General features: G+C 39.9%; 1 protein-coding gene across 2 annotated transcripts in view; it reads left to right on the top strand.

Annotated features, from left to right (window-relative positions):
* The window catches only part of hs1bp3 (HCLS1 binding protein 3), a 69,202-nt gene that overhangs the window by 9,282 nt on the left and 36,878 nt on the right, over nucleotides 1-23,042 (top strand). For both annotated transcript variants that reach the window (XM_052024312.1, XM_052024311.1), the window contains exons 3-4: nucleotides 10,898-11,105; nucleotides 13,601-13,799. In XM_052024312.1, the coding sequence (XP_051880272.1) occupies nucleotides 10,898-11,105; nucleotides 13,601-13,799 (407 nt within the window). The remainder of the gene's footprint in view (nucleotides 1-10,897; nucleotides 11,106-13,600; nucleotides 13,800-23,042) is intronic.

Here is a 23,042-nt window from a genome sequence, read left to right as displayed (position 1 = left end):
TGGACCATTCAGAAATCTGATGGTGGAGGGGAAGAAGCTGCACCTAAATTGTTGAGTGTGGGTCTTTAGGCTCGTAACTAACTAATTAACTACACCTTTGGGATGTGGGAGGAAACTGGAGCACCCAGAAGAAACCTGCAGAGTCATGGGGAGAATGTGCAAACTCCACACAGATAGCACCCAAGGTCAGGATTGAACCTGGGTCTCTGGCGCTGTGATGCAGCGGCTGTATTGGCTGTGCTGCTCTGACGGGGAATCTGTTTTGTGTAGGTAAATTTTATTTTTTTTGAATTATCCACAGTTTGAATCCTAACAGTAAAAATGTTTTTTTAGTATGAGACCAAATCAGATACATATTAAAATGTCTACTACTGAATATCAAATAAAAAAGTACGCTATGGTCTTTCCCTTTGTCAAAATGTGACATTGTTGTTGATCTCTTTGTATTACATGTATAAATATTGATATATTAATCTGTATTAATTTGAAAACTAATAAAAAGATTGAAAAAGAAATGTGACATTGTTATTACTTTCTAATTTTAACTACGTACCACTTGTTTAAAAAAAACCTTGTGATTTTTATATTCTATTACCATTGACATTGTGTCTTGAAGGTTAATGATGTTACTATGAGCAATACTGCCAGACGGCATGTATAGTACTCTTAAAAAGAAAGTGCCACATACGTCCTTACTTTTTTTCAACCTGGCTATAGCGGCAGTTCTGAGATAACAATAGGTAATTGGTAGAGCAGTATAAAAATATAAATTTTTATTAACTGTTTATATTTTTATACTGCTCTACCAATTACCTATTGTTATCTCAGAACTGCCGCTATAGCCAGGTTGGAAAAAAAAGTAAGGACGTATGTGGCACTTTCTTTTTAAGAGTACTATATCTATTTCCTTTATAAGTGTGTACAGTTCTGAACATGTCAGTTTCTTGGGTGTGGCATTAAAATAGTCATTGTGTACATTGTGCTCAGTGAGTCTGTCATTAATTGGAGACAGGGCTAAACAATTGCAGTTTACACAGCATGAATCCTTTAGATCCTTTGTTTTCAGCTATTGAATTAAAGTATCCTGGGATGAATAATCTTTATCCCTTTTTAGAGAAAAACAAATTACTTAATCATGTAAAATAAAGCCATATCCTAATGGTACATAGGATTAGAATTTGATTTAATTTCATGTGGGTTATTTTACATAGGGTTAGGATGAGAAAGAGACTGGGGTCTCTTGCAATCCTTGCATTTTACCATTAAAGAAGTATTCCAAATGGACTTCCTTGGGCCCAAAATCGAATGTGGCTAACATTCCAGCACATTGAATTCCATCTGCAAATGTTTTGCCTGCCTACGTTTCTAACTTCCCATTCTCATCTAACCATTGCTTAACTTACTTGCAAATGTTTTTTGCCTTTGTGTTTGCTTTCTGACGTAGTCCAGTCAAACTATGCATGAAATGTAATGAAGTTTTGCAGACTAACATTGCTTGTGCTCTGTTTCCAGATGTATGAAATGAAACTGAGCAAAAGTAAAATAATCCTGTGGTAAATTTAGCAATAAATGTTGAGATTTGTTTGCTTTGTCTGTGCATTAATACAGCAGATTTTCGGGTACCATTATGTAGGACAAAAATAAATTAATGTTGAAAATTTTAACAGACAAAGAACTTTTTTTGCCCAGTAGCTTGATTGCAGTGTGGGGATAATTGGCTCTGAACAAGACTAAAGACTTGATGTACCACTCTGTGCATTACTGGTCTCCATACTACAAGAGGGCATTGCAGTACTGGAATGATGATGTAATTGTCAGTAAGAATTGAAAAAGCTGGGGCTCTTAAAGGAAAGAAATTGATTTTATTTTAAGGTGAAGGTTTTAGAAGTACTGGAGTCCTGAAAGTTGCGCTCATATAGAAAAGATTTTTTTAAAAAAAAGAGTTGAGGTTGAATCACTTTGGAGAGATGAAAACAAGGAACTAATTCCCACATAAGAATGGCTGAAGCAAAGAGCAGCATGAGATTTCATTCAAAGATTAGACGGCTCTGAGAATGAGATGCACTGTAGACCAGTTGGACTTAATGGTATCTTTATTCTGTGGTCCAGGAACCTTTCAGGGAAATAGAGAGAGAATAGAATCTTGAAAGGAAGGATTGGATGGGGTAGTGGTTGTGGGGAAGAGGAGGCAGCAGTAGCATTGCAATTCAGAGTAAGTTAGTGCATGGTATGCTATGTCTGACTGGGGCTGGGGAGGGAGGCAAGTCTGAAGGTACAAGAGGTGGAGAAATAACAAACCCTGACTCTCTGTCTTCTGTCTCCTGGAGTTCAGTTCCTGTGTCCTGGGCACTTGGCCCAAATAACACAAGAAACTTGACCCTGACTCTAGGTCTGAGCAACATCAACATTAAAGGCGCACCAAGTTGTTATCTCAGCAACTCTGTTGGGTGAATATGAGGCACAATGTTTTGTAGATGGAGAGGGTGGAGGTGGGGAATGAGTTGATGGCACATGAACATCAGAAAATACAAGCTAAAATAGAGTGAACAAAAGCTGCGAGAGGGGCCGTACAGTGGAACAGGCTGACTCACTTGATGTGGGAGAAAAAATTGGACCATCGGTGATTCGGACAACAGCAACTTGTGTTTTGTATGGTGCTGCTAATGTAGCAAAGTTTTCCAAGGCAATTTATGGGTGCAAAATCAGATAAAATGTGACTCACTGCCAGCAGCAATTTGACTGATTGACTATCACTAGGTTTTAAGGAGCTTTCAAAGCTGAAATTATATATGATTCCTAAGTGGTTTTAAACAAAAAAAAATGACAGAATGTGACCAACAATTTTAAAATTCTTTCAAATGAAAACTTTTGGGTTTTATGGGGGGTGGGAGGGGGAAATAAAGCACTACAACTATTAGAAATATGATGTAAAACACAAAATGCTGGAAACACTCAACAGATCAGGCATATTGATGGAAAGAAAAACGGAGTTAATATTTCGGGTCAAAGACCCATTGTCAGGACTGGGAAAGAGAGATGAATAAGGTAGTTTTAAATCGCAGAGAAAGGTGGTGGTATCTTTGTATGCTTTGGTTATTTTTATCAAAATTCCTGTTTGACTGAAGCTACAAGTTGCTCCACTTGGAACCAGGTGGCCAAAATCTGCAGCTGTATGAAAGTAGGAATCTGCTCAAAGAAACTATGGTGTTGCCAGTATTAATTCATGAGCGTAATACTTAACATTGAAAAATAAGTCTTGACACAGCATCATCTAGAGGTATAAAGTGCATGGCAGACAACTCCACATCTTCTATAATAAATCATCTCAGACCGATTCCAAAATGGAATATGGAAATCCATGTGCTGTTTAATATAAGAGATAAGATAAAATGTCTTTATTAATCACACGTATATCGAAACACACAGTGAAATGCATCTTTGCATAGTGTGTTTTGGGGGCAGCCCACAAGTGTTGCCATGCTTCCGGCACCAACATAACATGCCCACAACTTCCTAACCCGTACCTCTTTGGAATGTGGGAGGAAACCGGAGCACCTGGAGGAAACCCACACAGTCACGGGGAGAATGTACAAACTCCTCAAAGACAGCAGCCGGAATTGAACCCAGGTCGCTGGTGCTGTAATCATGCTAACCGCTACCCTACCGTGCCTGCCTATGTTCAAATGCTAAATTGAAGACACTTATCTTTCTTTGTCTGTCTTAATCTTGTCTTCCTATTAAATGCCATGTAATTAAAAAATGTCAAAGAAGGAAAGTATTAGAGGATTGAAACATTGCATCTTTATGGAATCCAGGGGTATTATTGGTTTCTGTTTTTTCTGGTGATTTTAAAAAAAAGTTACTAGAACCATGCCTTGAGTACTGCAGCTTCAAATACTGAGCAATAGCTATTTTACACAAATGAAGTGACTTGTGTCAAGAGATGAAATTTGGCAGTTCAGTCAGGTTTGAATATTAAAAGATCCATTGGAAGGGCTTTTTGGATTGATTTTATTTAATTAACAGGTTCAATAAATGAAAAGGGCTGACTTTCGAGTTAACTATTCAGTACTTAATCTCGTCATTTTATTAAGGATTAAATTATTGTGTGAGACAATTGGTTCAGCCTTTGAGAGCTTGGTGGTTGTTGGACAGAGACACCAGTTTTCTACCTCTCTATTTCTTGCTGTGATTTACATTGCATAAAAGACAAATATTCTTTTTGTGGTTATATCTGTTCAATTTATTTCATTCCCTTTTTTAAACTGTGCTTAAAATTACTGCTGGTGGTTTGGATATATTGATAATATATATATTAGATATATATTTACAACCTCAACAAAGAACATTTTGAAATTTATTGTAAATTTCAATTGATTTCTCTTTTGTTGACTTTTCCATATCAATTATTTATTTGTGGGCTCTTAGCTCCTATAATCCAGTTGCATTGTAAAATTTTAAAGGAATGGAAACTGAATGTACTCTTCTTCAGAAACAAGCACAATTTCTTGAATGGCTGGGGTGGGGAAGGGAAGGGACAGGAAGGGTGCATTTGCTTCCAGACCTTAAAAATTTCATAGTGAAACTGGACTATATTAACAAAGAGCGAACAAATGTATATTGGTATGGAAAGTCAACAGTACTAATAATTGCAGTTAAAATGAATAGTGGCAGTGGTTAATGGCTGTCTTACAGACATTGATAGTTTGGTTTCTATCTTGCCTATATTCTACTCTTGTGTGTTGGGCTAGTGGATAAGGTTGTAACTTGTTCGGATGGCAGCTGCATGAAGTATGTGTGCCTGTGTGAATGATTCAGCTTTCTCGTCTCTTGCCCTGTAACCTGTGCAGAATCACCATAGAAATTGCAGCACAGGAAGCAGGCATTAGGCCCAGCAAAACATAGTCCACATGAGCCGCCTCCTACCATGATGCATCTTGCCCACCTATCTTTCTACTTCTTGTAACTCCACCAACATATTCTTTTATTCCCTCATGGCTTTTCCTTGTATTCATCTCTGCAGTTTGCCTAAACCATGTAATTATATTATGCATATACTCCAGGCTTGTATATCGTTTCGTATCAGTGCTCAGTGTGGTCTAACCAAGAAGGCAATTCATCACCACGTTCTGATTGAAAGTGAGAGATGGGCAATAAATGCTGGCCTTGTCAGTAACACCCATATCCTATGTTTGAATAAAAGAAAAACTAGGTTCTGTTCAGTTGCTGGTAAAATTGGTGTATTATTTTAAAAATTAATTTTTCTTGAAGTCAAGAATCTGCTGATTTGTACTTGGCGAAACAGTGTCAGCAAAACATAAAATGTATATATTGAATTTTATTTTGTTACAGTGTTCACGTTTATCAGATTAATAGTTATCATAGAAGATGAATCGAAGGATTGTTCGCTGTAACTGATAAGTGAACATGTTGGACTTTTAACAAAAGATGTCATGGTATGCAGTACAATGCCGTAATGTTAATTGCAGTAATTTGAACTTCTAACAGTTTTCTGTCACATCTGTGTGGCATCCCACCTTGTATTTTAATATTTGCAGTATCTGCTATACAAGGATAGAACAGAGACTATGACTAAATTCTCTTCCATTGTGCCAAATCGAATGATTTGTTCGATTAATCTCTGCCTGTTCTGGCCACTGCTCTTTTAAAGTGCTCACTGCTGGAAATGGATGCCCAGTGGTCATAGGATTAACACATGGTTGTAACAGAAAAGTTAAGAGAACTCTTCAGTGTTGAGGGTTTAAAGCGATGCCATCAGAGGAGGTGGGAATTGAAAGGGTGGGAGGTGAGGTGTGCTTGAGTTAAGACCGGCATGGTGTGGAGGGATTGTTAATGTAGAGTGTTGAATTTGTGCACTGAGTAAATAGTGTCATCAAAAGTCAGTGAGTAAAGGGGTCCTTGAGTTAGCATATCTTGGGTAGGACAGATACAGGAGGAGGAGTAGATACATGAATTGATATTTAGGTAAAGTAGAACTTGAAAATGGCATGGAGATTCAAATTGAACCTTAGTGACCAAAAATATGAGCAGGGCTTTGGCAACAGTGTGTCTGAAGATAAACTAGATTGGGGAGATGGAAGGTGAATGAAGTCGTGGAAATAGAAATCCTGCTACAGCAAAACTCTGAGAATCTGCTGTCAGACTACTTGAAAATCCCAGTGGTTTGGCGTTTGGCTCACTGGGTGATGTTTCCTGTGTTTCCTTGAAACTAACTGGGGCCCTGGATCCTGTGCTCCTGTGTTGGACTATTGATGGGAATAACATCCAATTGTCTGAAAATCTGTGAATCCGGCACCACCAATGCCCTGCATGTGCCGAGTTTTACTGTATTACTCAGGATCTGTTTTCAGCATTAAACAATTCAGAAGGAAACAAGTAGCCAGGGTAGGCTGAGATTACTGAAGTAAACATAACCAGTGTTAGATCTCAGAATAGAACAACATTCAGTCATGGTTTCTTGTGAAATGGATGCTGCACATATTACTGGGTAGGCAATGCAGTTTCAACTACTGCTGTGTCAAAGGCAACGAGGGCACAGTGAACCAATGACAAAATCACATCCTAGGTTAAGGAGGCAAGGTTTAAAAAAATTGCCATTTATTGTCATTTGCCTTATCTAGTGACCTGATGCAGGGACGTTTGCTAATAGTTGGTAGAGGCTATAGCCTCGGCTGCTTGAGTGAAATAGGTTCCAATTTTGATGCTTTCTAGCTTCAATCCAATTACATCAGAGCAAAAAACTGCAGATGTTGAAAATCCAGAATACAAAGGAAATTATGGAAGCACTTAACTTCTGATTGATTAGAGGTCCAACCGGTTGCCTTGCACCACCACTCTCCTTTCCCCAGCTGAACTCATCCTTGCCTGGAACAATTTCTCTTTCAATTCTACTAACTTCCTCCATGTCAGCGGTGTTGCTATGGAACTCGCATGAAGGAATTATGTCATCAGTTTTCTCCCATTATTTCTAAAATCTTCCTCCAAGCTGTTTTATTTTGCTAGACTGATATTAGTTGTAATAATGCCATTCTTCAGGCATTTTACTCTTGGAAACACTCAATGGATCTGAAAGATGAAGTATTGAGAAGTGAGGTAAATGGTGTATGGATGTTGGAGGGAAAAAATTGCACATCTCTTAAGTTATGAGTAAACTAATGCTTTTGGTGCTTAAAACAAATAAAATGCCAATCAACTCTTGACCAAATAAGTGCTCCTTTAAGAATTTGGAGCTTTTGTGCTTCACCCTGATGTTTGCGTGACTGTGTATTTATCTCCTTCTGACATCTTATAAGGATTGCTTTTTGAAGGAGCAGCAACCTGTCTTGCCAACTCCTGAGGAAATTCTCTGAACATTGCACATGCTGTTTTGGCACCTGGCTATGAATATCTACACCCATGCATAAAATTATGTTCATTGTTCTCCGACAACTCGATTTTAGCGGTGAAGGAGTACTTTCATCATTCACTTTTTACCCTCCAGTAACTATGATAATCTGATGTTTAGAAAAGAGTGCAATTTTGTTGAATAATTTATGGATCAAGTGGTAAGTGTGATAATCCATGTGATCAAAACTGCCTTTGAAGTTATGGAAAGCACAAAGGCTTTTAAGTTGCTTTAAATGAATTGTTAAATGAATAGAATACTTTCTCTCTGCTGGGAGAGTTTGGAACAAGAAGCTGTAACTTTAAAATTTAATGCCAGGGCATTGATGTTGGGAAACATTTCTTCACACAGTAGGTAGTGGAAATCTGGAACTCTTATGCTGGAAACAGCTGTGGAGGCTTGTGTATAAATATATAAATTAAGAACAGGAATCAGCCACTCAGCCTTTCAAGTTTGCGCTGCTATTGAATACAGATAAGGTCAATCTGATTTGTAACCTCAACTCAGCATTTTTGCCTTGTCCAAGCAACCTATCACCACCACCTCTGCCCCCCACCCCCACCCCCCCCCCCCACACACACACACACACACACACACACACACACACACACACACACACACACACACACACACACACACACCCCAATATCTATCTGCCTCTGCCTTTAAAAATACTCAACTTCCACTACGTTTTGAGGGACAGACACGTGAAGCTTAAAGAGAAGAAGATTTCACCTCATCTGTCTTAAGTGAGTGCCCCCTTATTTTTAAAGAGTGACCCCTAGTTCTAGATTGTCCCAGTAGAAAATTTTAAAGTTGAGATTGCCAGCTGGTTGTTGGGCAAATTTATCAAAAATCACATTCACATCAGCATGATCTCATTGATAGAACAAAGTTGAGTTGATGATAGTCAAACAAAAAATGTGTGGGCCTGAAACATTATCTCTGTTTCTCTTCCTACAGATGTGGCCTGACCTGCTGAGTATGTTCAGCATTTGCTGTTTTTTTTGTGTGTGTGCTAGATTTCCAGCATTTGCAGGTTTTTTTTTGATTTTTCAAAGAAATATATTTCAAAGTCTTTATTGGATGGAACATATTAAAAATATATTGCAATTGCTCTTGTATAGACCAGGGATGGAATATTCCACCACCTATTCTGCGGCAGGCTTCAGCCCAAGGCTGCCCTTCTCCTTCCACTTAGTGACTTCTTTGTCTTCAACAGCAAATACTGCTATTATTACCTCCTCTTTACTTTGTCCTATTTGGTCTTCCTGTTGATGGGGCAGGCATATTGCTCCTGAAATTCAGTTGTTTTACAGAGCTGATGTTGCAGGCATGTAATTGGATTAATTGAAAAGGCAGTTTTTGCATGGTAGAGAATTGCTAGGGCAGACTTTTCATTTCACGCTGTTTGTATAACTTGTTAAAGCAGCAGTGTAATGTGACCTAATACCGTCTTCATCTAGTTTCAATTCCATCATCTGTCTTTGTGCAAATACATAATCATCTCATTAGTTTTCAAAGAGGGAAATGTCATATCATACTCTTTCCTTTCCCTGTCACCATTGTGAGGAGAAACTACCACCTTCCATTGGAATGAGCTGCTACAAGCTGATGACTACAATTTTTTTTGGTGGATTTGCAAATCCAAGTTTATAGATGACACCAAGTTGGGAGATGTATTTGAGGGGAGGAGAGCAGGAAGTTGCAAAGGAATGTTGATGAGTTGTGAATAATATTGGATTGGGAAAGTGCAAGGTCATCATTTCACGATGTGAGATTGAATGTGTAGGGAAGGAAAGCATTTGAATCATCAGGTCTAATGATTGTTAACAACTTGAGTGCAGAGACACAAAACAGAATGAAATATGGAAGTGATGCTCCATCTGCATGGAACCTTGGTCAGACTTGCCCACAATAATGTGTCCCATTTTCCAGACAGGAATTGAGGAAAGATGTACTGACCATGACGGGATGTAATAGAGATCCAGTAGAATGACATCTGGGCCTGTGGTGTAGAATTTAAAGGAGACACCAGAGACTGGAAAATCTGGAGCAAAGAACTGCTGGAGGAACTTGGTGGGTCATGCAGCATGTGGGAGGGAAAAATATTTTGTCGACGTTTTGGCTCGAAACCCTGCATCAGGTCCAGTTTTTAAAGGACTTGGTTTCTATGGGGTGAAGTATCTACTGTTGTATTTTAAATTAATAAAAGGATACAATAGAATAGATGCATTAAAGTTCCTCTTGGGCTTCCAAATAAAAAGTTGAACTGGGCCAAGCAGAAGTAATCAGAAATGTATTTTCCATGTATGGGATAGTCGAAATCTCAAATTTCATTTCCCCCACCACCCTCCTCAGAACCAAGGATGGTAAGTTAATTTAAAGTTTCAAGACAGGAGTTGACCTTTATTTATAAAACAGTAATGAAGTTGATGGATCGAAGATTAATGAATGGAGCCGGAGGGATGGGTTATGGAGCAGGCAAGTTCTAGTTCTAGAGTAAGTTTGAGGGGCTAAATGATGCACAGAAATGAATGAGTATTAAAGCAGAAAGTTTCAAAATGAGTGCTGAGTGTAATGAGTGTAATGACTGTAATATGTTTTGGAGGAAGGATTGTGAATTGAAATTGCTCTCCAGCAACTTCCCATTTGATTTCTTTTCCAAGTAAGATTAAAAAAAACTAAAATTCACACTCCAGGCCCTTAATCCAGTTAACTGATGGGACTTAAATGATTACTCTTCCTGCTTGGATTTATACTCATTCATTCTTGAACCTTGCTTCAGTCACCTCTCTTGGGTTCTGACCAGCCCAGTCCGTAAAAGTTCCGGTGATCTGAACAATCCATGTGAATTGAAACAGTTACTTTGCACTAGTATGCTCCACAGGTTGTTAAAGATGTTTTGTCCCTGGATGTACAGTGGCTGAATTACTGCCTTCAGAGCACAAATACAGAAGATGTTATTAATAGACTGATTTAAAGTAAGCTCACTTCACAGGATTTAACAAAAATTAGCTACTGTATTTTCAGGGTCATGTAAGCAAAATTAGTTGTTCTACATTCATGATTGAGTAGCTAATATTTCATAAAGTAGATTTTTTTAAAATATCTTGTTTGTGCTTCAGCAATGCAACTGTAACTTGTTCCAGATGAAGGGATCCAAGGAATTTTGGGTTATTTGGAAAATGGTGCAAAAGAGGCCAACATCTCATATTTTGGCAAAAAAAAACAATGAATTATCAGGAATAGATTGTTGTTCAGCTTATTCTCTCCTCATTGGTGAGGATCAATTGCTGTTTCTATATATGGGGGAAGAATTAGATGCCTGGTGGTATCCCAGTCTTTTATAATTATCATAAAGAAAACTTGTCTACCAAACATACTCTTAAGCATAGAACAGTTAATGTATTGTGCCAATTAATTGCTACTGATGTAAGGTGTTGATATTTGAAAAGTAAGTAACTAAGCTTTAAACTTCTTTTCTTTTAGGTATCCAAGAAGTACAGTGACATTGATGAATTGTGGCAGAAGTTGAGCACCCAATACCCAAAGGCAAAAATACCTTCCATGCCGAGGAAAGTTTTATTTGTAGCAGAAACTGATATAAAGGAAAGAAGAGTTATTTTTGATGAAATCTTCAGAAGTATTGCCAAGGACACAGCATTAGCATCGAGTCCTGAATTATTGGAGTTTTTAGGTAATTCTTTGAAATATGGAAAGAAATTTCTGGATGTTTAAAGAAACATTTAAATAAATGCTGGCTGGTGCAAGAATGGAAGAGATTTATCACAATTTTCTCTGGGCTTGACCCATACTCTCCCAGCTACATGGTTAATTGAGATAATCCAACCCTCAAGCAAAATAAAGCCTGGAGAAAGAGAACCAAATTGGGTACAAAACTTGCAGTGCTAAGTTCATTAATGTTTGCATGATTACTAGTCAAATATTATAGATCACGTAGACATCAATAACGGGGCCATCATTTGTTACCTATCTCAAATTCTGCTTGAGAAGGTGGCGGTGAAAATTTGAAAATTGATTGCCTGAAATGCATTGGCCTACAAATTCAGATGCATGGTGCCGCATTATTTTTTATTGGATTACTTGTCTGAAAATGATTTACTTCCAGTGTAGAATGTGATTGCAATCATTTGCAGGTTGAATTGCCCCTCTCTGGAAACTCATTGGGCTGCTTCTGGACTTGATTCACTCTTGTGATGCTGACGGTTTTTCTGTTCATCACACACAGGGTAACATCATTTCCATGAAAAGGCAACAGCTTTATCCTTGCTTGGTGCTGACAACGTGATCCAGATTCTCTTATATCTTTGTAACCTACCTGCTTTTCTTGGGGCAAGTGGGTATGCTTCCACTCCCATCTCCTCTGTTCCAAACAATCAGCCCTACCCTTGCACCAACAGAACCTCTTAACAAACACTTGAATACCACCTAAGTCTCAATCATGTACATCTGATCTTAAAGTTTCCAACCTCTGATTTCAACGTTCAGTCAACATCTTCCCCACCACGCTCCCCCTCCCCCCCCCCCACCCCCCAACTATTCTCTCACTCAGCTAAGATGTATTTTGAAAATGTGCAATGAGTAGTTAGGGTGTGACTTGGAATTTTCATCACTAGGACTAAGTCCAAAACAGGCTGCGCAGTAACCCTTTGGTGTACTTTTTATGGAGCGGATCAATTTCTAGCCCATTGCATGTAAAAGAGTTTTATTTGATTTTCTTTTCAGGCAGGGAGAAGGAGTAGAGAACCGGTTGATAAATATATATGCTTTTGGGAGGAAATCCTTCTGTTGGCATACGTTGTCGTTGGGGAACATAATGCCAATCTTTTTTGGTATGCTTGTATATTTTGCATATGAGATGAAGATCTTTTGAACAAGCTTTTGAATTGCCTTTCGAAACACTGAAAGTAGGGTATCAGAAACCAAAAAAAGGAATTTTTCTATTAAACTTCATTTTATGAAGATTGAATTCTCAGTTTGAACTAACCAAATCAGCTGGATGTTACATTATGATAAAGGCAGGTATGCAACTTGTATGATAATTTTTCAAGTATTTTCAAATATTTTGCGGCAGTATTTTTGGAGAATCAGTTGATGGCTTTAATAGAAAGTCTGGTAGCAGGTTTGCTTCAGTATGATGGCAGCGAATTGGTGTAGGTGATGAGATTGGACTGTCCAGAGATATTGCTATTAGTTGCTGTTGATGGGTTGGCAACTGGGCTGAGACCAGATACATTGAGTCCAGGAATCATTAGAAGATAAATCTGCAAACATTGCTTGGAGCCAGGTGTGTGGCAAGTGTAATTTTTGAGAATTTTTAAAATTAAATATACTGTCTACAGTTTAAAATGGTTTTGTTCTTCTGAGAGGGAAGAATTAAAACCTAGAAATGCTTTTTCTACAGATTAAATTTTAGACTCCAGATTTATAAGTCATGAATTAATCAATGGATAAGTCTACCTCTTATAAATCTGTGGAGTCTGAAACTTGGTCTGTGCTCTTTGCACCTTTGGTGGTGGAATGCTGCAAAGGTGTCAACATCTTTGAATTAGGGAAGATTAAGATCTTCTTGTATTTCTGTTCCTGTCCGACATTGACACTTTACCGCCTTGTGTGATGGATGAAAAGAAAAATAGTGTTATCTTTGTTGTGAGGGTTTACCCTTGTTCTTCTCTGTCCCTCCCTCCTTCCATACGTTACATTTGACTGCTTGGGGTCCTGTCACTCTTGAGAAGAAAGCATGGCGAAGAAATTATGGTAATTTTTGGCATCAATATACATTATCCACAACATCTCATCTACTGAATTAGAATTACGAGAACAAAAAGGTTGGGTTTAGAAATTGGGGAAATCGCAGGAGTCAAAGCTGAATTTTGGGGTTCCATATTTGTGATTATAAAACCATCATCGTCATTGCAGCAGTTTACCTGAAGTCAAGTTGGACAAATGGTTCACACACTGGGTCCTTCCTTGAACATCATACGTGTTCCCTCTTCCCTGCCTGCATGTGTGCATTACAGTTTTACATGAGAGGGATTTATAGTTTCCAGTGTCTTCCAGATAGTATTTTTAAATTTCTAAGTAAAATAAAACAATTTCCAGCCTACTGGTGGCATTTGGTTTTCAGTTTGCTTACTGTAACAAGAGTAACTGATTTTTTTTTGTGTATAGGAGGGAAAACTAAAGAGCTTGGTGATTTGAAATTCAAAACTGGAAGTGCTGCTGATTATTTGCAAGATGATGACGGTGACTCAGGAGATTTCTTCGGTCAAGAAACTTCTAAAGGCACAGAGATATTGAAAGCAACAAAAAACATTCTGCCAAGTACAGAGAAATCTGAAGAAATAACTGATCCTCTGGGTGTTACTAGGTAAGGTGGTTTCTCCCAAACGAGAAGTACTTTGTTTTATTAAGTTAAGCCTCTGTATTATTTGGATGAAGGGCTTTTTTGTGTGTTGAATGTTGATGAGATTTTGTTTCAGCTGTCATTGCAGTACCATAATGATGGAGTAGCAGGTTAGAGTGGGGGACTGAGGCTTTGGCTCAAGAGGTTTCGGTAAATAGAGGGGGAGGCCAGGGTGAGGTTCTGTTAAGTTCTCTTTCTTTATTATTGCTCAGGTAGAGCAGTGGGAATGACACCCAGGGCAATGGTATGCTCCACTTGAATGATGTGGGAAGTCAGGGAGACCTCCAGTGTCCCTGATGACTACACCTGTGAGAGATGCATCCAGCTGCAGCTCCTTACAGACCGTGTTAGGGAGCTGGAGCTGGATGACCTTCGGATCATTCAGGAGACTGAAGGGTTGTTAGACAGGAGTTACAGGGAAGCAGTCACACCCAAGTTGCAGGAGGCAGGTAGCTGGGTGACCATTAGGTGTGGGAAAGGAAATAGGCAGTCATTGCAGGGTACCCTTGTGGCCGTTTCCCTCAACAACAAGTATTTAATTTTAGAAAGTGTTGGGGGTGGGAGCGACCTACCAGGGGTAGGCCACAGCGAACAGGTCTAGTGCACTGAGTCTGGCTCTGTGGCTCAGAAGGGAAGGGGGGAGAAGAGGCAAGTGGTGTTGATAGGGAATTCAGTGGTCAGGGGAGCAGACAGGAGATTCTGTGGACAAGAACGAGAATCTTGGATGGTATGTTGCCTCCCAGGGGCCAGGATCTGTGATATGTCTTGGATCGAGTCCACAGCATTCTTAAGGGGGAGGGTGAGCAGCCAGAAGCCGTGATCCACATCAGTACCAATGACATGGGCAGGAAGGGTGATGAGGTCCTGCAAAGTGAGTTCAGGGAGTTAGGTATTAAGTTAAAAGACAGGACCTCCAGGGTGGTGATCTCAGGATTGCTACCCATGCCATGTGCTAGTGAGGCAAGAAATAGGAAGATGGTGCAGTTTAACACGTGGCTAAGTAGATGGTGCAGCAGGAAGGGCTTCAGGTTTTTAGATCATTGGGCTCTCTTCCAGGGCAGGTGGGATCTGTACAAACGGGACGGTCTGCACCTGAAAGGGGACCAGTATCCTTGCGGGAAGGTTTACTAGTGCTGCTTGGGGTTGGGTGGGGGTGGTGGTTTAAACTAGTGTTGCAGGGGGCTGGGCAGCAAGTGGAGGGGCTGTGGGGAAAGTGGATGTTAAGACTACAAGCAAAGATGGAAACCGAAAGATTGAACATGGTTCTGAGTTGCGTCTATTTCAATGCAAGGAGTATTGTAGGTAAGGCAGATGAACTTAGAGCATGGACCTGTACATGGAATTATGATGTTGTAGTCATTAATGAGACTTGGTTGCAGGAGGGGCAGGACTGGCAGCTCAATGTTCTGGGGTTCTGTTGTTTTAGACGTGATAGAGGGGGTGGTATTAAAGGGGGAGGGGTGGCATTACTCATCAGGGAAAATGTCACAGCAGTACTCAGAGAGAACATACTGGAGGGCTCGACTAGCAAAGCAATTTGGGTGGAACTGAGGAATAAAAAAAGGGATGACCACGTTAATTGGACTATGTTATAGACCTCCTAATAAGTCAGCGGGATTTAGAGGAACAAATTTGTAGACAGATAGCAGACAGTTGTAGGAAATATAAAGTTGTCATAGTAGCTGATTTTAATTTTCCACGTATTGACTAGGACTCCCATACTGTAAAAGGACTGGATGGGATAGAGTTTGTCAAATGTATTCAGGAAAGTTTCCTTAATCAATAAGTAGAGGTTCAAACTGGAGAGGGTGCGGTACTGGATCTCCTCTTGGGGAATGAGACAAGGCAGGTGACAGAAGTGAGTGCAGGGGAACACTTTGGACCTAGTGATCATAATTCCATTAGTTTCAAGATAATTAAGGAGAAGGATAAGATTCTAAACTGGAGGAAGGCCAATTTTGATGGCATCAGAAGTGATCTGACAGATATGCATTGGGATAGTTTGTTTCCCGGCACAGAGATGCTTGGTAAGTGGGAAGCCTTCAAAAGTGAAATATTGAGAGTACAGAATCTGTATGTTCCTGTTAGAATAAAAAGGCAATGCTAACAGGTTTAGGGAACCTTGGTTGTTGAAGGATATTGAGGCCCTGGTAAAGAAAAAGGAGGAGACGCATGTCAGGTATTGGCAGTTAAGATCAAATGAGGTGCTTGTGGAATATAAGAAATGCAAGAGAACACTTAAGAGAGAAATCAGGAGGGCTAAGAGGACATGAGGTTGCTCTGGCAGACAAGGTGAAAGGGTCCTATAGCTATAGGTCAAAAAGATAGCAAGGAACAAAATTGGTCCTCTTGAAGTTCAGCATAGAGCCGAAAGAGATGGGGTAGATCTTAACTGAATTTTTGCATCTGTATTTACTCGAGAGGCAGACACGGAGACTATAGAATTGAGGAAAAAGAGTAGTGAGGTCATGGACTGTATCCGGATTACGGAAAAGGAGGTGCTTGCTGTCTTGAGGCAAATTAAGGTGGATAAATCTCCAGGGCCTGATGAGATGTCCCCTTGGACCTTGTGGGAGGCTAGTGCAGAAATTGCAGGGACCCTGGCAGAGATATTTGAAACGTTCTTAGCCACGGGTATGGTGCCGGAGGACTGGAGGATAGCTTATGTTGTTCTGTTATTTAAGAAAGGTTAAATAGGTTGGGGCTTCATTCCCTGGTGTGCAGGAGAATGAGGGGAGATTTTATAGAGATATATAAAATTATGAGGGGTATAGATAGGGTGAATGCATGCAGGCTTTTTCCCCTCAGGTTGGCTGAGACTAGAAAGGGTGAAAGGTGAAATAGTTAAGGGGAATCCGAGGGGGAACTACTTCACTCAGAGGGTGGTGCGAGTGTGGAAAGAGCTGCCAGCAGAAGTGGTGGATGTGGGTTCACTCGTAACATCTAAGAGAAGTTTGGATAGGTGCATGGATGAGAGCAGTATGGAGGGCTAAGGTGTGGGTGCAGGTAGATGGGATGAGGCAGAAAACTTGGCCAGCATGGACTGGATGTGCCAAAGGGCCTGTTTCTGTGCTGTGGTGCTCTACAACTCTAGCTAGATTTGTGGAGTTTCCTTTCTGCCCTCATCATTTAAAAAAAAATTCTTTCATCTGGTGTGTAAATTAAAATCTGATTGTATATTTGCCATAGCATCAAATGTGAGATCTTAAGAACTGATTGAACTGATAACCTTCTTTTAGAAATGGAAAAGGCACCTTTCTTCCCTTCTGTAACAGATAAATGAGACATTTATCCTGTTAAAACTGTTTACTGAATTATGTTAGTGTTTTCTCACTAATTCTGATGCGACAGTGGAAATGCTGCATGCTTTCATTAACTTCAGAAGATGATCACGATAATTTTCATTATCCAGAACCTCTTAATGTAATGTCCTGAGGTCGGTTACAGGAGCATGGTCAAACGAAATTGAAAATTTAGAAAATGTTGCTTCTGGGAAAATAAACTTGCCTCTAGTTTAACTGTGTAGCTCCCAGTGATTTTGCAAAGTGCAAAGATGTTTGTGGATTTTAATAATTGGGCATTTATTCTCTATTGTTAGAATGGCAGATGTGATGCAAAATTAGAATTCTTGGAATCTTTTCGACTATGACAAGGAACATCATCTCTGGATTGCAGGTCTTCAGTACTACAGTCAGGATGTTGTTTGGTCCTATAACCTTTGCTGTGCCCTGTGCTCTCAGTTGTTTCTTGTTATCATGGGGAGTGAATCAGATTGGCTGCAGACTTTTTTATGATGAGGGAGACCTTAAGGGGAAGCCAAGATTGATCATCTGCATGGCAGTTCTGACTGAACGTGGTCATGAATGCTTCAGTCTTTGAGATTTGCATGCTGGGCCCCATGTCGTTGACGGTGGGGAATTTCATGGCGTCTGCACCTCCTGTTGGCTGTCTAATTGTCCACCACCATTCACTATTAGATGTGGTTGGACTGCAGAGCGTTGATCTGTTCCATTGGTTGTGACATCACGTAAGCTCTATCTATTACATGCCGTTTTTACTGTTTAAGATGAGATTTCTTTATTAGTCACGTGTACATTGAAACACAGTGAAATGCGTAGAGTGTTCTGGGGGAGCCAGCAAGTGTCGCCACGCTTCCAGTGCCGACATAGCATCCCCACAACTTCCTAACCTGGACGTCTTTGTAATGTGGGAGGAAACCAGAGCACCCGGAGGAAACCCACGCAGTCATGGGGAGAACGTACAAACTCCTTACAGACAGTGGCTGGAATTGAACCCGGGTCGCTGGCACTGTAATAGCGTTATGCAAACTGCTACATTAGCAGGCAAGTGCTTCTGAATTACAGCTTCCTCATAATTTTTAGATATGCCTGGCACTGCTCCAATTACTTTAACCCTACCTCCTCTTGTATTTGGCCTCTGTGCTAAGAGGAATAGTTTCTTCCTATTTCTCCAGTCCACTCATAATTTTACATACCTCAGTTAAGTCCCCTCACACTCCTGTACTACCAACTATCCAAACTTTCTCATTGCTAAAACATTTCAGTTATGGCATCCTTTATTTAAAAATAAAGGTTTAAAAATAGTGATGCCTCGCCATATCCACCCTACCAAGATCCCTCAGGATCTTAGATCCAGAAGAAATTGCAGATGCTGGAATCTGGAGCAACAAATAATCTGCTGGAAGAACTCAGGGGGTTGAGCAGCGTCTGTGGGAGGAAAGGAATTGTTGATATTTTGGATCAAAACCCTGCATCAGGACTCAGGATCCTGATGTAGGGTTTCGACCCAAAATGACAACAGTTCTTTTCCTCCCAGAGATGCTGCTCGGCCTGCTGAGTTCTTCCAGCAGATTGCTTGTCCCCCAGAATCTTAAATGTTTCAGATGGGTCACCTCTTGCTCTTCAAAACTTAAGCAGATGCAAGCCCTGCCTGTCCAACTTTTCCTTGTTAGACAATTGGCCCATTCCAGGTATTAGTCTAGTAAACCATCTCTAAATGTTCTAGGAAAAGGCCCATTTATGCTCCTACTGTTTCCTGTTCATTTCGCCAATCTTTTATTTACACCAATGTGTTACCTCCTTCATCATGACCTTTTATTTTCCACCATAACTTTTAATGTGGCACCTTATCAAATTTCTTCTTTAAATGTAAGTTCAGTACATCCAGTGGTTTCACTGCAGATGTTACTGTATCAAAGAAGTCCAATAAATCAGTCCTTTATTCCTCCTTATTTATTGTACATTCCATCACCTTGTTGCAACTTCTCCAATCTACTATCTTGCACTTCACTGGATTCAACTGACCAGACCATCTGTACCTTTCTGCAATCTAAAGCTTTGCCTCTGCATTGAACTGCAAAGCATTAACATGTATTCCAAAAAGCAAGATTCTGAGCCCTGTGAAAACTCGTGAGTCTTTCTGTCACAGGGTCACCTGTCAATCATTATTCTGTGCATCCTGTCACCAAGTCAACTTTAAAACAAATTGCCATACTCCCTCGGATTCCTTGGAGTTTTACTTTGATGACCAGCCTGCCACATGAAACCTAATCAAAAGCCTTGCTAAAGATCCTTGTAGACTACAGTAAATACACTGCCTTTATCAGTGCTTATGATCTGCTCAAAAAGTCCCATTGTTAGTCAGGTGTGACCTTCCCTTGACAAATCTGTGCTGTCTGTCCATAACTAATCTGTGCCTCCACAGTCTCTTTCCTTGCTTCCTTGGACGTATTTTGTTTGGTCCTGGCTATTCATTTTCAGTTGAACCCCTGAATACTTCCTTACAGAATTGTACCCAATATTTCAGGCTCTTTCTCCCTAAGTGCAACTTTGCCATCACCCTCTCCTTTGTGAAGAAAACCACCAAGTATTCACTAAGAAACTACACCTTCTGCCCAACTCTTTACTTAATTGTTCTTATTCTGTTTATGCAGCCATAAAAACACCCTTGGATTTTCTTTCATTTTACTTACCAGTATATATATATATATTTTTTTTTTAGACTCTCTCTTTTCATTCTTAATTTCTCTTTTAATTTTACCCCCATGCTTTCTTTGCCTTTTGTAGGCTTTCTGCATTATTAAGCTGTTGATATCTAATGGAACCTTCCATGTTGTGTCTTGTCTTTTACACACCTTGTCATCCAGAGTGCTCAAGACTTGACAGTCCTACCTTGTTTTAATTATTCTCCGCATCAACTACAAGATAAATCTGCTTACTGTGCTTGAGGCTAGGGATGTAGACAGTGCATTGTGGTTACTAAATTGTATTTCTGACTTGAAGAGGGATGCAAGTTAAACATTGCAGAAAGATATGGCCTCCAGACAACTGGAACCATATCATTATCGCTCTATAAACTGAAAGAGAAGGATTCAGTCCTGGAACCACTTTTCCCTGATGATGTAATTAATAATTAGGTGGTGTATACATGTGACTGCTGCTTTTAGTTCTATAGGGCATGAATTATCTTGCGTCCTGTTTTTCACTGAATAATAAAATCCAACAGCACAGATAGCCACTAGTCAGCCCATTATGCATTATGAAAGGTGTTTAGTTTAATTGTACACAAATCTTTTCATCAAAACTCTGCAAAATTAATCCTCCAAGTTTATGTCCAAATGCCTTTCAAAAGTTGCCATAGAATTGGATTCCAGCAGCCTTTCATGCAGTGCTTAATGTCCATTTGTTTGAGGAGGTTTCTTTTCATTTCCCTTGTTCTTTGTTTGCAAGGCTACATGGACTACTTCTGTTCTCATTTCTTATTTACATCCATCACCAAGAAGAGAGAAACTCAAACACCTCCATCTGTTAGGTCACCCCTTAACCTTGACTTGGGAGACGATCATCTCCAATTTCTCAAACTGCCTCATCCCAGGTATTAACTTGTTAAGCCTGCTCTTTATCCACTGCAGGACCCTGAGGCCTCTCCTAAGATATGATGTGCTTATTGTTCACAGTACACCAACTGAGGCCCAACCAGTTAAAATATAGTCATCAAAAATCTACAGGTACTGAAAATCTAACATAAAAAACAGAAGATATTGAAAACACTCAACAGGTCAGGCAGCATCTATGAAGAAAAAAACAGTTTTAACATTTCAAGTCAAAGATCTTTCAGAGTTCAATAATAATTAAAGTAAGCTTTAACATTACTTTTATTTATTTCAATGCTTCAGTTTAGAAAGTGTGAATTTCCCTAGCTATATAGGTCTAAAGTAGGTGCAAAGTGACCATCGATGCGTGCTTTATGTTTCGGGGTAACTGTAGATTATTTTGGTGTTTCTGTTGTGTTGGCATGCCATCCAGTGCTGCTGAAAGGAACAATTTGTGGTGAAATATATTGTAGCCAAGAAAATCAACAGGTAGAGCAATGTAGTTGCAAGATCATACAGTTAAACAGAGATGGTCTTGGCTTGTATTTCTGCTTGCTAAAAACTTGTTAGTCATGATTGGATTAAGAAGTAAAAGACATTTGTTATGTAGCACTTAACATGGATGTCTAGAACAAGTAGATAACTGGCTTGTTGCAAGCGGTGCTGATTAACTCTTGCATGAGACAAGCGAAGAATCTGATTTGGGATGGCATAGTTTGAAGGGGAGGTCTAAAGAAGTTTGAACATTGGCCAGAAGCTGGTACCTACAATGATTCAGTTGCAGAAACCCAACAGCAGCTGCCAAAGCTTAAGGGTGATTGCAGCACCTTTCAATTGCACCTGGTGGTCTGGATTTCCATTGCTTGTTGCCTTTACCCTGGAAAATGCTGTCTTTCCCAGCAAGATCCAGGATACGGTCTTTTGCCCAGAGGCTCACAGCTCCCAGACCAGTGTAAGGTTTCCCCCAGTGCAGTGGTCAGCTGTGCTAGCAGAAAACTTTGACAGCTAGTGAAATTCCATTAACAGGCTAGTCTGCTGTTTGAATGTTTGGGAACGTCGGGACACTCACTTATATTGAAAGAAAATTTTAAAAAGATAAACCAGTTTGAAGAAAAGGTAAAACCCACATGCTTAACAACAACCAAAAACATTTACACCAACATAATTAAACCAAAGAAAAAGCTTCATTTGCCTGTCCCCAGGCAGTTGATTTCAGTGGCCTGTTGTTGTTCCAGGTTAACCTGGTTTGTGTTCAGTGTGTGGATTTTCAGCCTGAGCTGGGAAATTGTCTGAGGTCTGTGCTGCCCTATTAGACCCTGTGACTTGTCCTTCTGAGAATGATGATCTGAAACTATGCTGCAGTCTCCCCTCTGGAGTAGCCCATTTATGGGCATATCTGTGGCAGATCCACGTGGATCTCAGTGGAAAATTAACTCTTCTGTGTACCGTGAAAGTAGTTCTTTGGATCCTTGTTCTATCTGTTAAAGGCTGAAATTTGCCTCTGAATAATCAATTAGTGGTTGTACTCCTTGGGGACTGGAGGGGGGGGGGGGGGGTGGCGGTGGCTTAAAGAAGATAAGCATGGTGGTTTGGGGATTATGATGATGTGTCTGATGATGATATCTGAACTGAGCTAATTCTCTGTGGGAGGTTTGACAACCAGATATGAGGTTGGAGTACCTAAGAGAATTGGTTGAATAGTCAGCTGTTTCCGAGACCTATTGCTAAATTCTTGCCATTTGTCTCTTTTGTAATGTCAGCGTGCCAATGCTTCCAATTTGTAGCTGGTCCTAAGTGAACAACCAACTCTAAGTGGACCATATTTTGTGCAATTGAGCTGCACCATTTCAGCAATACTTCAACACATTTGGGAAATACTTATACCTTCGCTGTTTTGGTCTTTGCCCTGGGGTAAGTGGGACAGGCCTCATAAGGGAAATGTGCATTGTCCACATTTGATAAACTGAACTGATGCTCCTCTGGATGCCCCTCACGACTTGCTTGGTAGAGTATTATGCTTTGTGCTGGTTTAACATGCATGTTTAAATGCTTAATAGAATACTAACAGCTCACTAAAGTTATTCTGCATTTGAAAGCAAACACATAATGTTGATTTGGTTGTTAACACTTTGCATACACTGTGGCACTTGGAGAAATTGGAAAATATACCCCCTAATAGCAAACTTTTAAAGTCTCTATTACCTTTTTGATTTAACTGAGTTATTAATGGGGCTTGTTTTAATTGCAGTAATGTCTAAAGGTAACTTGATTATTTGCAACTGGCCAGACTTAGTTTTGCAATTCCTTTCAAAACT

This window comes from Pristis pectinata, chromosome 10, assembly GCF_009764475.1.
Source record: "Pristis pectinata isolate sPriPec2 chromosome 10, sPriPec2.1.pri, whole genome shotgun sequence".
Taxonomy (NCBI): Eukaryota; Metazoa; Chordata; class Chondrichthyes; order Rhinopristiformes; family Pristidae; genus Pristis; species Pristis pectinata.
Note: the sequence above shows the minus strand (reverse complement) of the source record. Positions and strands in the feature narration are given on the sequence as shown.